Source organism: Symphalangus syndactylus, chromosome 6 (genome assembly GCF_028878055.3).
Source record: "Symphalangus syndactylus isolate Jambi chromosome 6, NHGRI_mSymSyn1-v2.1_pri, whole genome shotgun sequence".
Taxonomy (NCBI): domain Eukaryota; kingdom Metazoa; phylum Chordata; class Mammalia; order Primates; family Hylobatidae; genus Symphalangus; species Symphalangus syndactylus.
The window spans coordinates 48,280,232-48,296,580 of record NC_072428.2 but is presented as its reverse complement, the minus strand read 5'-3'; the positions used below and the strand labels follow the sequence as shown (position 1 = coordinate 48,296,580).

The 16,349-nt window shown below is 50.3% G+C and overlaps 1 protein-coding gene across 4 annotated transcripts in view; it reads left to right on the top strand.

The window, feature by feature from the left end:
• The window catches only part of TUB (TUB bipartite transcription factor), an 88,470-nt gene that overhangs the window by 52,183 nt on the left and 19,938 nt on the right, over positions 1-16,349 (top strand). Inside the window, exon 1 of one of the 4 annotated variants that reach the window (XM_063641129.1) lies at positions 11,183-11,299. The exons of 2 other annotated variants lie outside the window; for them this stretch is intronic. Coding sequence is in view for 1 of the 2 variants with exons in the window: in XM_055282534.2 (XP_055138509.1) it covers positions 11,758-11,795 (38 nt within the window). In the remaining variant the exon portion in view is untranslated. Of the gene's footprint in view, positions 1-11,182; positions 11,300-11,430; positions 11,796-16,349 lie in introns of those variants that run through there. One more of the 4 variants, XM_055282534.2, reaches the window with a different exon arrangement.

Here is a 16,349-nt window from a genome sequence, read left to right as displayed (position 1 = left end):
AAAAACGGCCATTGATTGAGAGAAATAGGCAAAAAAGAGAGTAGTGGGGGCACCAACGCCCTCACTACCCCAAACTCTCACTGCTGCCCACTAATCTGCCATCCTGGGATGTGGGGCAGGATGCCCGCACCGTGTGGGCATGCTCTCACGGGACGATGGAGGTGGTGTTGCTGATTGACACTAGCCAGCAAGGCAACATGGCCATACTGGCTTTCTTATCATAGAACCCACGTTCACAAACCATCTTGGGGCTCGCCCTCCTTTCCTTAAATCGTCACCACAGGGAAGCATAAAAAATCTCTGTACATTACCAAGTTTCAGAATCCCCTTGGAATTTTGCTTTGAACTAAATGAAGTCTCATTTAGGAAGACTGACTGTCTTTAAAATAGTCTTCCTATCGTATAGAAATACATTAGGAATCTCCATTTCTTCAAGTTCTTTTTATAAATCTCAATTACATTTTATAATTTTCTTTATATGAATCACAAATCAGTCTCATTGGTATTATTTTAAAACTTTTCATATGTAGTCTTATACCACTGTAAATGAGATCTTTTTCATTTTCATTTTACAAATGATAATTTTTTTATAGAAATGTTCTTGGCTATTTTTCCATCTTTTTATCTGGCAACTTTACTGAACTTTCTGATTCTGGGGTTTTCTTGTTGATTCCCTTACATTTTCTCAGGTCCAGTACAGTAGATCATTTGCAATAATATAAACCTTGAGTCCTTCCTAACATAGTAGACTAATGACTGTTCATCAATGCCCCCCTCAGGAACTTTAAAGAAATACAAGTAGTTGGGCCCTCCTCGGTCCCCGCTGAACCATAACTTCAGTTTCAGCCTTAGGGCTTTGGCCTGCGGGGCAGGGATGGGAAGTGGATTCCAGACCCAAAAGTCTGCAAAGGTGGAGAAAGCCTGGTTTCTCTAAAAGCATACCAGTATAGCTACAGACCAGAAACTTCATTGCTTTATAGGAACTTTTTAAAATTTTGGTCTGTGAGCAAAGGAAGTGAGTGAAGGATTTGAAGCAGCAGGTGCAAGGATAGATTTGCATTATGAAAAAATCACTCTCACTGCCATGTGAGAACAGACTGCAGGGGGGCTGGAGGGAAAGGGGGTACAGATCATTATGTAACCACAGCTAACTCTTACCGCCTGTTTTAAGTGGTTTACATATATTAAGTCCCCAGGACAGCCCAAGGCATACAGGTGGTTCATGGCAGAGCACGTTTGAATTGTTCCCAAGCACTCATCACCTCGACTCTTTTTCACGGAGAGGGTGGGAGGGACTTCAGACCCACTTACGGAGTGCATCCTGCGCTGCCATCTGTCTTCTGGGTGTGTGACTGGGTGAGGGGTGGGTCTGTGCTCACCATGCCTTTTTCACAGGGGTAAGTCTAGCCTGAGTGTTCTCTACGCTGCTCTCCCAGGGAAGTGGGAGTGGGAGGTGAGAAATGTGTATCCTTTTAATGGAAATTTTCAGATGGGGCCTGTGATAATGGAGCTCTAGTGATGTTGGGTGCCTTAGACCTTGTCTAATCCAACCCCCTCATCTTATACACTGACACACTAAGGCCAAGAAAATTGGGAAGGCACTTCTTTATGGTCATATAGGAGGCTGGGGACTTAGGCCTAAACTTAGGATTCCTGACATCCAAGACACTAATGGTGTTTTTAGATCAAGTGAGAACATAGGCCTACAACATCAGCAAATGTCTAGTCACCTGTAAGGAGCAAGGGAAGTTTTATATGAGATTCATGTCCTTCACCAAACTGCTTCAGTTGTCTGTCAGAGCCGGGAGGATGGGGTGGATCACAGTTCAGAATAGGCAGGCTGAGGTGCACATATGGGGAGCCACAGCAAGATAGAGAGAGCTGGGGTGTGTTCGGTGCAGGGCCGGGAGGCTGGGGCCGAGCAGAGGATGACCTGAGCTACAGGAACACACAGTGGCCCGAGGCCCCTCCCACTGGGGAAGGGAGACCTCTGAAGTCCATCTGAGGGCCAACCTAACTTGCCTGTCTCCAGGGAGACCCCAGAAATCCTCAGAAGTGTAAGGGCTGGGACAGGGCCACCTGGCATGAGATGTCCAGCTCAGAATCCCAGGGCCTTGTCCTGCTAAGCTGAGCCCCCATCCTCAGAGCTCCCACCTATGCCTTCCTCAGGGTGGAGGTACAGGAAGGGGCCACTCTGCAGCAGCGGAGAGGGTGGTGACAGCTCAGCAGACACAGAGACATGGAGAGCAGGTGGGCTGTGATTGGACCAGGAGTCAGGAGACAGACACAGCGATGCAAAGGAAGCAGACGGGGAAGGAGGCAGAGGTGGGTACTGCCCCGCAGCCCCACCACCCCTGGGCATGATCTCATCTGAGGAAGCCTAGAAGGAGTCTTCACACATCGCCTCCTCCAGGCCAGAGCTCAGCTTGGAGATGCGAAGGGGGAAGGGACCCTCTCCCTTCCTTCCCTTCCTCCCTCCTAAAGCCGAGGCAGGGCAGCAGTGGTGGGACCACCTGTTCTCACCCTCATCTGCGGTGGGCGGCAGAGGCCCCATGGCACAGGCTTGGTGAGGCTGAGTAAATCCTTGCTGCTGTGACCACCCACAGTGCTTCTGCTTCCTTCTGTATAATAGCTCCTCGGGGAGCTGCCAGCAATCAATGAGACAATACAAGTGAGCACTTAGCACAGTGCTGGCCCTGTGTGAGGGCTCAGTGAGTGGGAGCTCTAAGTACTAAATGTTGTCCCATCTCCATGGTGCTTTGGACTTCCAGCATAGCATTCACAGACACACGTCCCTTCTCAGTTCAGCCTCACACACTATGTGCAGTAGGCAAGGCATACGTTGTCTCCAATTAACAGATGAGGAAACTGAGGCGAGCCTGGGGAGAGTGGTCTCTGGTCACCCAGTGAGTTAGCAGCACAAAGAGGATAAGAATTCAGCTCCCCTAAGTCTTGTGTGTTTTCACAGCTGTGTTTCTTATATAAAATACAAGAATGCTAACACAAAAAACAATAAAGCGAGAATTCTCACCTTATTTCAGAGTTGAGTAAACTATAATCATCTTCTTTTGTCTCCTAACAGCCCTGCTTTAAAGAGTCAAAATATCAGAGAATGTTTAGTGCTAAAAGGAGCCTTAAAGATAGTCCCACTTTCTTTCATGAAGCACAGAGAGGGGACATCCTCATTTAAGGTCACACATCACATTAGCAACTTAGCCAGGATTGGAACCTGGCACTGGTGTTCTTTCCTCTATAGCTGCTGCCTCCATAGGTCTTGGAACTTTTATCCCCACTTCAGAGTCTGGAAAACTGAGCCCACAGCTTGACTCCAATCCAATAGCACTACCTTTTTTGGGACTCTGCTTCCTCAGTGGTGGCTCTAGTGATATTTAAAATCAGCAGCAGCAAAAGGGAAGGGTCATGGAGCAAAAAGGTGGTGTGTTGGGAGTAATAAACTTTTCAAATAGTTTAAATTGCATTTCAGGGACTGATTCCTCTTGCTGGAGAGATTGGTTTGTGAATTCAGAATAGGATTGTTTAATATGCATTTCACATTTTAAATAATCATGGTTTTCTTAGAGCAGGGAGAAAAAGAGGTCAAAAACACAAACTCATAGGCTTTTCTGAAAGGTTACAAAATAAAATGTTCTTTGCTGGAGGATATAAAGGAAATGGCTCTTGTTTGACAAAGGAGAGGGCTCTGCTAGATAAATCCTGCATTTATGAATAAATGAAAGCTCTCTCCCTCTCTTCCTGATCAGCTTAATTCCTTGTTGCTTATCTGCAAATCCAATAATGCTGGTGAAACAAACCCCTCCTGGAGGCTGAGCACAGGGGCCTGAGCGCTCAGCCTCAGAACCACTCTTTCTATTTATAATCTCAGCCTGTGCTTCCCAGAGAGCTGGGCTTAGATGCCCCCCTGGGCAAGTGGGCAAGAGGACTTGCTGAGAACAGAAGCTTCCCCGGGTCAGGGACCCTGTCCTCCAGCCCTGGGTCTCCCTGCCTAGGAAGCACTCAGCAAATGCCTCAGAATGGATAAAGAGCAGGTATTACCGTTCAGCATCCTTCCTGCACTTCCTCTGCTCCCTTCCAAGATAAATAACCGGGCCGGGCTAAGAATTGCAGGTGTTTCTTGCAGCCACTGGCTATTGTCTTAGTGACACAGCATATTACACTAGGCTACTGAGGATCTGTCAGCTTGTAAGGTGTTACTATATACATATATATATATATATATATATATATATATTTTTTTTTTTTTAACCAAATCTATTTCGTACCAATAGCGTGTGTTTATTGTCTGTCTTCTCTAACATTGGGAGTGGGGATGTTGTCTGCGCTGTTCAGGGGTCACTAGGAGGTCTTAGGGGCCAAGGCTGGAGCTAAGAGGAGGTTCAAATACCTGGAAGAAGGGGCCGCCTGGAATGGAGGATGTGGCCCCTGGGGTGGCAAAGCTGAGACACTGGACTGTGTCTCTCACTCTAGGCATCTTTGTATGAGACCACATATGTGTCAGCTGGCGGGGCTTTTTTATAGAGCATTATACTTGCCTAAAATATTGTATTCCATCTCATAAATCCATTACTTTGTCATTGAAAATTCTCTATAAGGCTGGATGCTCACACCTGTAATCCTAGTGCTGTGGGAGGCTGAGGCAGGAGGGTTGTTTGACCGAGGAGTCTGAGACCAGTCTGGGAGACATAGCAATACTCAATCTCTACAAAAGATTTTTTAAAATTAGCCAGGTGTGATGGTTCACACCTGTAGTCCCAGCTACTCCAGAGGCTGAGGCAGGAGGATCACTTGAGCCCAGGAGTTCAAGGCTGCAGTGAGCTACAATAGCGCCACTTATACTCCAGCCTGGGTGATAGAGTGAGACCTCGTCTGTTTTTTTTTTTTTTTTTTTTTTTTTTTTTTTGAGACGGAGTCTTGTTCTGTCACCCAGACTGGAGTGCAGTGGCGCAATCTTGGCTCACTACAACCTCCGCCTCCCGGGTTCAAGTGATTCTCCTGCCTCAGCCTCCCAAGTAGCTGGGATTACAGGTGCCCACCACCAGGCCCAGCTAATTTTTGTAATTTTAGTAGAGACGGGGTTTGCCATGTTGCCCAGGCTGCTCTTGAACTCCTGGCCTCATGTGATCCACCCGCCTCAGCCTCCCAAAGTGCTGGGATTACAGGCAGGAGCCACTGTGCCAGGCCAACCCTGTCTCATAAAAACAAAAATTCCCCATAAAGGATGCTTAGTGATCCATCCTGTGAACATTGAATTATTTACTTAACAGAGTCCCAATTAATAGACATTTTGTTTATCTTCCCCCAGCCAATTTCCCCTATTAGCAATAAAGTTTCCATCAGTATCTTTGTATATAAACTTTTGACTTCATTTTCAATTTCCTTTGACTAGTTTTCTAGAACAGGAATTAATGAGTCAAAGGGCTAAGGTGCCCATCATCTGGTTTTCTCTGGAGGAAGGCAGTTCTCTGGGCTCTACAATGCTCATCTGCCTGAATCTGAATTTGAACTCTATCACTTCTTATCAGTGTGACTTTCAGCAGATTATATATAACCTTTTTGTTGCTTCATCTGTAAAATGGAGATTATAATAGTACCTACCTTGTAGTGTTGCTCTGAGGATTAAATGGGAGAAGTCATGTGTAATTGTTAAGTTGAATAGGCATAGGTATGACTCATGAGATGTAATCATAAAGCAAACTTTATTTTTGTCTCCCACAGTCTCTTTAAATTTATTCTGTAGGGCTGTTTTCACTTCTAAAATTATATTAAATTTAGGGTAAGTCCCATGACTTTTCTGGCCATTTTCAGGTAACCAGAGGGTGTCTTGTCAGTAATTAATGCATTCTGTCTGCTGTAATAAAAAAAAAATCTTGAAACTTCAGAGTTACACCATCTCTTTCCCAGCACAGTCTGCTGTAGGCCAGCTGCCTGTGGGGACCTTGCACATGACAGTCCTGACCCTTTCCAGGGTCCAAGGTGGAGGGGCAGGGAGGTAGGAGAGGAGATGGGTGGGAAAGGTCTTCAATGACTATACTCTGATGAGTTGGTGCCCCGTTGTTCTCTGGCCCTTTCTCTCACTGGGCTGTTTTTGTGGGTTGGTGGAGACCGCCCCATCGATGGAGTCTCATCCTGCACCTCCCTTGATGAGGGTGATACTTTCTCCTCATAGCCGATCCTATGGTTTCTTTCTCAGGCTCTAGGAAACCTGGTCTCCCTCAGTGTCACCTCCTCCCTTGGAGGAGCCCTCTTGTCCTGGATCTAAGACAGTCACATCTGGCTCTCTTGTTGGGTCCCACCTCTGTCCACAAGAGACACTCATGTGTGGTTTGCCCTGAAAACCAGGGAGCACAGGCTGATCCTGAAGCAGCAGCACTCTTGCTGCTCTTTGGATCTTTGGATTTGTCCACTGTGGCACCAAGACCATTGTGGCCACATATCAACTGACTTAGGGGTCTCCTCAAGGCCCCACTGTCAGGCTTTGAGGTGAAGGTGATAGCACCCTGTACCCCTCCCATTTATTCGGGATCATTGGACCCCAAAGGCTGTCTCTGAAATTCATTCTAAACCTCCAACAACCTTTTTGCAACCTCTCTCCCATTTTGTATGTATTAGAGATGGGTGTCAGCTAATGGCACGGACCCAGGTTTTCACCACCTCTTTTCCAAGAGGTATATCCCACTTCACTTTGGAATGTGGTATCTGTTCATTTGGAGCCCCAAGTGGAGCCTAGACTGGAAGCATCCCATCACATCCTCCCATTGCCATATTTGTCTTTATGAAACACACAGAGGAGCATCTGGCATAGAGCATGCACTCAACAAATGATAGCTGTGTATGATCCAGGCTCACGGGCTCTCTAGTTACATTCACCTCATAACCATTCGATCTGGTTTTATTCCTATTACTTTGTTTTATGCCTTATGAATTTTATGTTTCCTGTAGATTTTGCTTTCTTGTAGATGATGCTTTTGTGTGTTTGTGTGTGTGGAAATGATTTGCTATTATTTTCAGCAGTGATTTGGAAAATAGACATTGCTTTTAATTTTACTAGTGGTTGACCTACATTTTTTTTCAGACATTGTAAGCCTATGTATCTCAATCATCAACAGTGGTGCAATGGTCTTTGTATATTCTGCAGTTATTTAAATGGGAATTACAGAGGGCTTTATCTGGCCACCCATACTTATGCTACCATCTTGCCATGATGTCTACCCACAGCTTCAAAATGGCACTTGACTCTGTTTTAGGGCTGGCTCATCTTTGTCCTGGACTTTACTCTTAGCTGTCTAGCAGTTTTCCATACCACTAGCCTTTCTCCCACAATCCTCCATTCTGCTCCCAATTATTTCTTTCTAAAGGTTACATCTGTGCAGATTATTCTTGGCTTAAAACCCTCTAGTAGTCCCCCATTGAGAACCGCATCCTTAGAACAGAGTCTATAGGATATTTCCAAATTATAGGATAATTGCAAACGCCCTAGCGTGATGTTCAGGATGACATTATGATCTGGCCCTGCGTTAACTTTCTAGGCCCATTTCCTGCCACACCGAACCATTCACCTATTGGTTGAATGCTGCCATGCTGGTTTGTACCTTGGTTTTCAAGTGCATTGGGCATGTACCGTCATGTCTGCATAACTTTGCTCAAGTCATCCTCTCTGTCTGTAAGGCCCTTTGGTAAAAGACCCTAGCACAGTGCCCGGTCAATTGTAGAATCTCAGTAACTGTTAAGTTTCCCTCTTCCTTTGTTATCAGCTTATCGAAATTTCATTCATCTTTCAGGGCCCAACACAACCATCATCCTTTTCTACTCTTGGGAAGGCTTATCCTAACCTTATCTCCCCCCTTCTAGGGACTTCCATTGACTGCCTCTTTTCTGTGTCTCCTCGCCCCCAGCACATTGTACACCTGTGTTATGACACCAACACCTTAATGTAGGGTACAGTCATTATTTCTTCCTATCTCCCTTGCCAGACCAAAAGCTCCCTGAGAGCAGCCATGCACCTGACCCCCACTAAGGCCACTGCAGCCCTGCATCAGCCTTCGAGGGGCTAGTTGATATTTGATTGATTTCAATTGCCTTCCTCAGACTGCAAGGTCACAATGCCAAGCCACCAGGCAGGGCCCAATCTGAATGGATATCATTTATCATTCATATCCCTTTGCTTCCAAAATTGACTAGAGATGGCCCACACTCAATAAAAATGTCACATTAAGTATAGCACATATAAGACTCCATATAGGTGGCTAAGTCCCAAAATGCTAACCTTCTTCCCTGGGTGAACTGATTCTGCTTGGGGGTGGGGGGGTGGCCCTGGGGTCCTCAAGCTCAGGTGGCAGATGCGAGGGTCTCTGTTGGGCTGCTTCACTCCCCATGCATTCCTTCACTCCCCCTCACAAACATTTCATCACCACGTTTGAAAATGCCTAAAATGCTAACAGGATGATTTAAATTCATAGCAAATATTTTACCCTTGCAAGATTTGGGCAGGTGGTGAGTGAGGCATGTTAGGATTGCTGTGTGGTGGTGTTTCAGTCGAAATAACCTTGTTCCTGGGGCTAAATTTGAAAGCTTATGCCCTTCTTCAAGGGTCACTGTCATAGTGCAGTTGTAAAAATATAACTTTAATCGTGGCCTAGTATAATATACATCATATGACTTTCTGGAGTAGCTTTTTGATGGAAGCCAAGGGCATAAACTTAAAATGTCAACCACGGAAGCCATTTGAGTGGAAAAACCCATCATGCATTCTGAGTTGAATGTTAACACTCATGCACTCCATAGAACTCGAAGAAGCACACACATCATTCTCTTGCACGCGTACCATCCAACAAATGTTCTTGTGCAGTCCTGTTCAGACTGCAGGGCCATCTCTCACACACATACACACATTTCTGCGTACACTGAAACAGTCCTGCTGCCCCCAACTTCCCATGCACACACACACTCAAGGCATACACTGGCACACAGTCCCACTGGCTCTCACAAAACCCATGTGCATACACACATGCACACACATACACACTCATATTCATGCATACACTGGCACTCAGTCCCACTGGCTCCCCCATATCCCATGCACACACATGCAAATACACACACATACACACACATACTGTGTGCACTGGCACTCAGTCCCACTGGCTCCCTCACATGTACACACACTCACACTCATGCATACACTGGCGCTCAGTCCCATGGTTCCCCCACATCCCATGTACATATGTAACTTCTGCAGAAAGAGACTTGGAAAGCCATCTTATTTCTGCACCTCACTCTGCCTCCAGATTTTGCTCCCTTAGGACAGAGCCTAAACTGTCTATTTAATAGATTCAATTACTCCAGGCTCCTGAGACCTTCCAACTAAATTCTGATTGCTTTAAGGTGTCACGTAATTTGGGAATAAAAGGAGGAAAACAGCTTCAAATTCTTGAAGGGAAAGTCTTTTAGACTCTAGTTATCTCTGACATGGTAGCTACTAATTGCAACTCAGGAAGGGGTGGCCTGGAGGACGGGGCCTCCAGGGGTCAAAGCTTCTGATCTCTGGGCAAGGTTCTGCCCTGAAGGACAGAGGCCTCTGGGGCAATGCTTTGCTGCTCTGCTGCGGTCTCCAGGGTAGGGACCAATCTCTGCTGCCCTTCCTGGAAGGCCAACAGAGTCCAGGCCAAGCATCCCAGCAGGCAACAAAACAGCCCTGCTTTCTGCCTTCTGCACCCCACTCCCATGTATTTTATTTTGTCTGCTCTCTGTCCCCAGTGACAGTGATAGCTCTTGGAGGTTGATAAATAATCAGAGGTCACAGTGTTCAGAGAGCATCAATGTTGTGCCCGATAGAGATGGATCTGACCTGTCCTGAGCTCCAGAAGCCTGGAGAGAGAGGCTCTGTGTGTGTGCCTGCATGTGTGTAGGTGTGTGTGCATGTGTGTAGGTGTGCGTGTGTGTGCGCATGTGTATAGGGGTGTGTGAGTGTGTGCGCTACATGAACTGTGTGATAGGCCGAAAGGAGGCTGAGGGTAAGTGCTGTAGACCCAGACCTTTTGTGTGTGAATGCTAGCTTCATCATTGACCAGCTATGTGACTTTGGGCAAGATCTGCCTTCTCTGTGACTCAGTTCCTCTGCTGTAAAATGGGTATGCTAACGGTGCCTACCTTCTAGGGTGGCTATGAGGATTAAACGAATTACAATACGTACGTAGCACCTAACACAGCTCCTGACGCCCAGCAAATAATCCAAATATCGTGGTTATTGGGTTTTATAATTAATGGGCAAGAGAAGGCAAGGCTGAAGGGCTGGGAGAGTCCTGGGGTGGGGGTCTGGCTGTGGCCCCAGGGCAGCAGGATGAGCCCCCTCCCTCAGCCCACTCAGCTGTTCTCACACTGTCTGCAGCGCAGTCCTGACCGCCTATTTATCATCAGAAGATCCCCGCACAACACTCTTCTGGCGCAGTTGGTGTGGCAGAATCCAGGATGCACATGAGGACGCCCACGGGGTGTGTGGGGACGGTGCCCCTCCGCAGACCTCTCCCTGATCACCTCCTCCACACACAGGCCCTGGTGACCCCTCAGCCTGCTGCTCCTTGCTTCTGCCCGCCCTGCTGTGGGTCCTCTACCTTATCGGTGTGCATTCAAGCTGGTCCTAGTCACAGCCAGGACCTCCTCAGCGCGCAGAGACTTTCAGATGATCTTTGTAGAGGTTTTTGCCTCCGGTTAACTGCGCCCCTTAGGAAGGGCTTTGGAGGACACAGATCACAGAACAGTTTCAGCTCCACCACTTCCTAGCTTTACCGCCTTGGGCATCTCAGCATTCCTGTTCTCTGGGTTATAGGGATATGATGTTTGTCTCTCAAGGCTACTGTGGAGATTACATACTAGAAATTTGCAAGGGCTGGGAATGCAATAGACAATAAATGTTCCCCTTCCCTTGACGCTATAGCTTAGATGAGAGGGAGCCACTGCTGAGGAAACATCTCCTTAACCCAAAGACAGAGGGTTCCCCAGGCGGGGGTGTGGGAACTCGGAGGTGGGGGTGAGGGAAGGCCAACCTCCACGCTTCGGCCCCGGAGGTTCCCCCGCCCCTTCCTGCACGACTGGATTCCTCCTCCATCCGCGCCTCCGGCCCGGTCCCTGCCCCGCCAAATCCGCGCATCGGTTTCCCATCCCATAGCGCAGATAGGTAGGGCAGGTACATAGGGAGGTGTTCGAATGATCCCCGTTTCACAGAAGACGAAACTGAGGCTGGGAGGCCTGGGGACTGGCCCGGCTGCAGCGCCGCCGTTAGCCGAAGGTGGGAGCTGGCGCGGTCACGCGCATGGAGCGTGGATCGCGACGATTTCGGGGGAGGGGGCAAGGGCGCTCCTCAGGCCCTGAGCCTGCCGGGGGGTGGGGTCTCTGCGGGGCGGGGCGGGGCGGGGCGAGGGAGAAGGGGCAGGCGGCCGCTGCCACGCAGTACTCCCGCCTTGGCGCCAGAAGGGCGCGGGACGGTGCGGTCGGCCTCCCCGCCTCCACGCGCGCGCACGCCCCGCGCACTCCCGGCGCTTCGCCCATCTCGCCGCGCCGCGCAGGCAGCCGCTCGCAGAGCCAGCAGCCGGGGCCCTGGCGTGCAGCGCGGGCCTTGGCGGGGCCCAGGGCCCCGGCCCGGGAGGATGCGGCCCGGGGCGGCCCGGGAGCTGAGCAGGGCCCCCGCGCCGGCCCCACCAGGCCCCGGCCTCCAGAGCCGTAGCCACCGCTCTGCCCCCGAGAGACATGACTTCCAAGCCGCATTCCGACTGGATTCCCTACAGGTACGCGGGCGCCGGGCCGGGGCGCCCACCACCCCCGACTCGGGACGTAAGCTGGCTGGGGATACGCGGTCGGGGCGCAGGGCACCGCTGCCCTCCCCACCTATCCCAGCACTGGGGCGCGGGTTGGAGTCGCTGGTCTTTCTTCCCTCAACTTTGAGGGCCCCTGCGGACTGCTCCCGCCTGCCCCGCTCCACCCGCTTATCTGCCAGGGTTGCTGGAAGGGGCCTGTGTGGGCCTTGTTGGGTCAGGCAGCACCATGTGGCCGCCTGGGGAAGGAGTCCACACTGCTCTGAGCCCCCTCCTAGGCCCAGAACCCAGTCACACGCCTGTGCAGGGTGCGCGCACACGCTCATACATCTGCACGCATGCACCCACAGGACGTCCGTGCCTTGGGCCAAAGACGCGCCTGCTGGTCGGTTCACACTCTCAAAGCATGGATCCGTGAAGACAGTTATTCTGAACCAAGAGCACACCAGTGGTCATATGGACATGCACACAAGAATTCTTGGGCTCACAAAGACACATGCCTGCATATCTGTGCGCGTCCACCTCCTGTATCTGGAGAATAACTGACACCTGCTTCTCACTCACAAGTGCTACTCAGTCTCTTTCAGACACTGAATAATCTACTTGCTAGCAGGTCTATACCTAGACACACACCAGTTCACAGTACATAGAACTGCCCTCACATGCACAAAAGCACTCAAGAATCCAGGCACACGCAGGGAAGCCCACCACCCTCTGCTGCCAGGCACTGTGGTCTATCTCAAGGATGGCTGGGCTTCCCCATTTGCGTGGGAAGGGGGCGGGGAGGTGGTCTCTGGGGGCCCCTCACAGGTGCAGGCCTTTCCCTATCCACTCTACTCCATTCTATTACCAGGGAAGGGAGCTCATCGCCATGGCAGCGCCAGATTCTTGGCCACCCATTGGCTCCTTGGTTGCCATGGGCTACAGGGCTCTCTCTGTGTAAAAAGGGTGCTGGACTGCTGAGGCCCACTGTGTTATTGCCGACCCAGGTGCACGTGCTAGCGGACGGCAGGATGAGATCCTCAGGACCCGCCTTGTAACACAGCTTGCTCTCTGTTAGAGCCTCATACCAGTCACTGACAGAAAATAGTTCTGACAGGGCTCTTCTCTGAGTCTGTCCAGACAGCGTCCCAAATGGAAACCAGCTGAAACCGCCCAAGGCTTGTTAAAAGCAGATCCTTCTGAAAACAGCACGTGGCCTGGGAACTCAGGGTTTCTCTTGAGAATTGTTAACCTCTAATCTCAGCTCCTGTGGGGGATTCAGGGGTTTCCAGGTTATTTTGTGTCTCTCCCCACAACCACTAGCAACACTCACACGTGCGCATATACAAGTCACCCACAGGCTCTCCTGCAGACACATGTAGTCACACTTCGGTCTCACATGGATTAGGGAGCTGTTTCCATCATGGAACCAGGGACTGGGGCTGTGCTGACTTAGAAGAGCTGCTGTGTCAGACAGACGTCCAGGCTGGGGCACAGGTAGTTTCTGGAGGATCCTGGCCTTTCTTGGCACATGTGGGCTGAGGACCTTCTGGAAGACAGTGCAGCCCCACAGAGTGTCATCAACCTTTTCTAGCCACATGGCAGAGGTGCCTGGGCAGTGCTTGTGGGCCAAGTGGACTCTGGTGCTGTGGAAGTACCTGTGTGTGGGGGTCCAGATGGCAGGGTGGTGGCCATGGACTGAGGAGGGTGGGAGGGGCAGCACTTATGGCTGTGGAGATGATGACGTGTTTAGGATCTGGCAAACTGGAGGTTGGGCCAGGCCAAGACATGGTTCTAGAAAGCTTCTCCCAGGGATCCAGGGACTAAAGCAACTTGTAGAGAGTGTGCAGGGGTCTTAGAGAAAATATGCCTCAAACGGAATGGCTTAAGCCTGTTCCTGGGAAAGGTGGCCCAGGAAGTAGAATTGTCTCTAGGAAATGACCCTGTTCTATCAAGTGCCTAGGGCCCTGGCATCCTGCAAGGAGTGATTTGGCACTTGCCCCAGCCCAGGTCCAACTACTGTCTCCCCTCCACCCCCACACCTCCAATTCCTTTTCTGGGCCGCAGACTCAGCCCTGAAGCGTAGAATCCTGCCTCCCTGGAAGCCTGGCCCCGAGGAGCATCTCACCACCCTTGTAGCCCTGCGCTGCTTGCTTTCCCCATGCCTGTCACTCCACCTCCTCATTCTGTTGCAGAGAGGGGGGTGTGTAGCTGGAGGCAGGCTATGTCAACAGTTGCCAGGATCCCCCCTGCCCTGCTGGGGTCTTTCTGGGCATGCACTGAGTGTGGGAAAGCACCGGACTTGGGGTGTAGACTTCCAAAATGGGAGACTTGGGCTGAGAGGAGGAGACTCAAATTGCCTCTTGCATTAACTGGGCTGCTGATTGCAGTCAAAGCCACATGCTGTCTGATCACAGAGAAAACTGGGGCAGAAGACAGACAAAGCATTTTACTTGCAGATGGGAGTGGGGGCAGGGGGTGGCACGCACGTGCTTTGACTGGTGTGAGGTTTCCCTAATGTCACAGCATGTCAGAGCTGGAATGTGGCATTTGGTTTGGGAGAGAGGGGTTGGCTGGCTTCTTGCTAGTTCTGCTGGTGAGGGTTTTACTCCCTCTCTAATGGTTACACCTTGCATTCCCTGGGCCCAGCTTATTTTCTTTAGAGAAATGATAGTTGGTGATAATCTTCTTATGGGTACTTTTGGCTCAGTGTATAATGGTCATGGATTAATCTCACATTCTGAGTTCAAAGGGAGCCATTGAGTTTATAAAGTTTAACAATTGGAATTTTTTTGTCTTTTGTTTCTGTTAGTACTAATAATTTCTAATTCTGCCAGTTTCTGTTTACCTGTGTTCTTGAGGAATATTAAATGCCCTTAGTACATTTACAGCCTTTTATAAGTTGTAAGTGGAGCGGTGAGAGTCAGGAAGGACTGCGGCCCACGGCGTATTGGAGGACTATGCTGGGTGGGATTGGGGTGGCCCCATCCTCAGTGCCCTTGTCTTCATGGTCCTGAGGCCATTGCCTGGTGTTTCTCTCACTTGGTCATGAACTAATTCAGATCAGGGAACTTATCTGGTTCCTGGTCATGTCCCCAGCACAGACAAGACGTCCACTTCTTTGAATCAGTGGCATCCCTGGATAGCCTCTAGGGCTTCCTTGGCTTTCCCAGCCCCACACCTGGGTTCTAAGCACACCTGAGGGATACAGTACTCTCACATCACCATGGGACCTCCTGGAGCACTGCTTGAAAAGCACTCTGTAGGTCACAGACAGAGAATCTCAGGCTGGAAGAGCCCTTACAGGTCATCTAGTTCTCCGTGTGGATGCTCCCTGTAGCATTCCTGCCACACGGCCTCCCATCAGATGGCTGTGATTTCTTTTAAGTTCTTCCTTAGGTTGAACCTAAGCAAGTCTCCTGGTTCCCCCTCCTCCTGGCCCTTGCTAGGATCCTCCCACCACTTCCTCACTTTGTTTTCTAGGGAGTAATGGGACTCCTGACTCCTTGCATTCTGCTGCTAGGTTCGGCCTCCAAGGTGCCCTGGGCACTTGGACCCACCCCTTTACTTCTGGCAGCCGTATAACGACTCCGATTTTCTTGTTGTTTAGAGATCACCAGCTGTGGCTCATGGTCGTATTTGCATGGCGAGCATTAGAATCACCCGTGGCACTTGCTTTTACAAAGAGAGAGAGAGAGGAGTGGGTTGATTCTGGGGGATGCGCCCCAGCAGTTCTGAATGACCAAGTCAGAGCTTAGTCCCCCCAGCAGTTTGAATGCACCTGGTACATTTGGCAACTGCTGGCCGGAGTGGAGACAGCACATCCTGGGAGGCTGGAACTCCTGTGAGCAGTGTGGTCCTCTGCCTGCTGGAGCTGCACTGGTTCCCACTGTGTCCCAGTAAGCTGCCAGGCAACAGAAGCCACAGATCTGGACTTGCCGAGGGTCCAGGGTTGCAGCCAGGGGCACAGGGTTGCAGCCAGATGCCCTGGTGGCCTTTCCTCTCCTGACAGCCCACATCTCTGATTTCCTGGGTCCAGCAGGGGTAGCTTCCACTGTGACTGAGGGGAAAGAATGAGGGCAGGAAGAGGGGAGGGTGAAGTCAACATGGAAAGTGTGTCCAGAAGGTTGGGTCTGTCCCTAGATTCCCTGGGCCTCTGATTAGCACTGATGGAGTAGCTGGAGCATGTAAGGTAGAGTCTGCGAAGAGAGGGAGTTCGGAAACAGGCTAGAGGATGTTGGCTGTGTGTGCTTTTCCAGGGCACAGAATTGTCCTTGTGTCCTTGCCCCCTGTTGTCAATCGTGGTTGACTACTCTGATATCTGTGGGGTGCCTTGGGGGAAATGAGTGGATGTAGAAGGGCAGGCTCCCTGGGCGGTGAAGCTGCCACCTTGTTGGTGCTGGACTGAGTGGATGGATCGGTGGACACTGAAGCCTGGGTTTCTCTGACCCTCATGAGCCAGTGGCTTTCCTGAGCCTCCCTGTTCGGGCCCCCAGCAGGAGGCGCCCGTGATGTAGGAGCCTCCAGGGTCAGCTGAAAGACCTA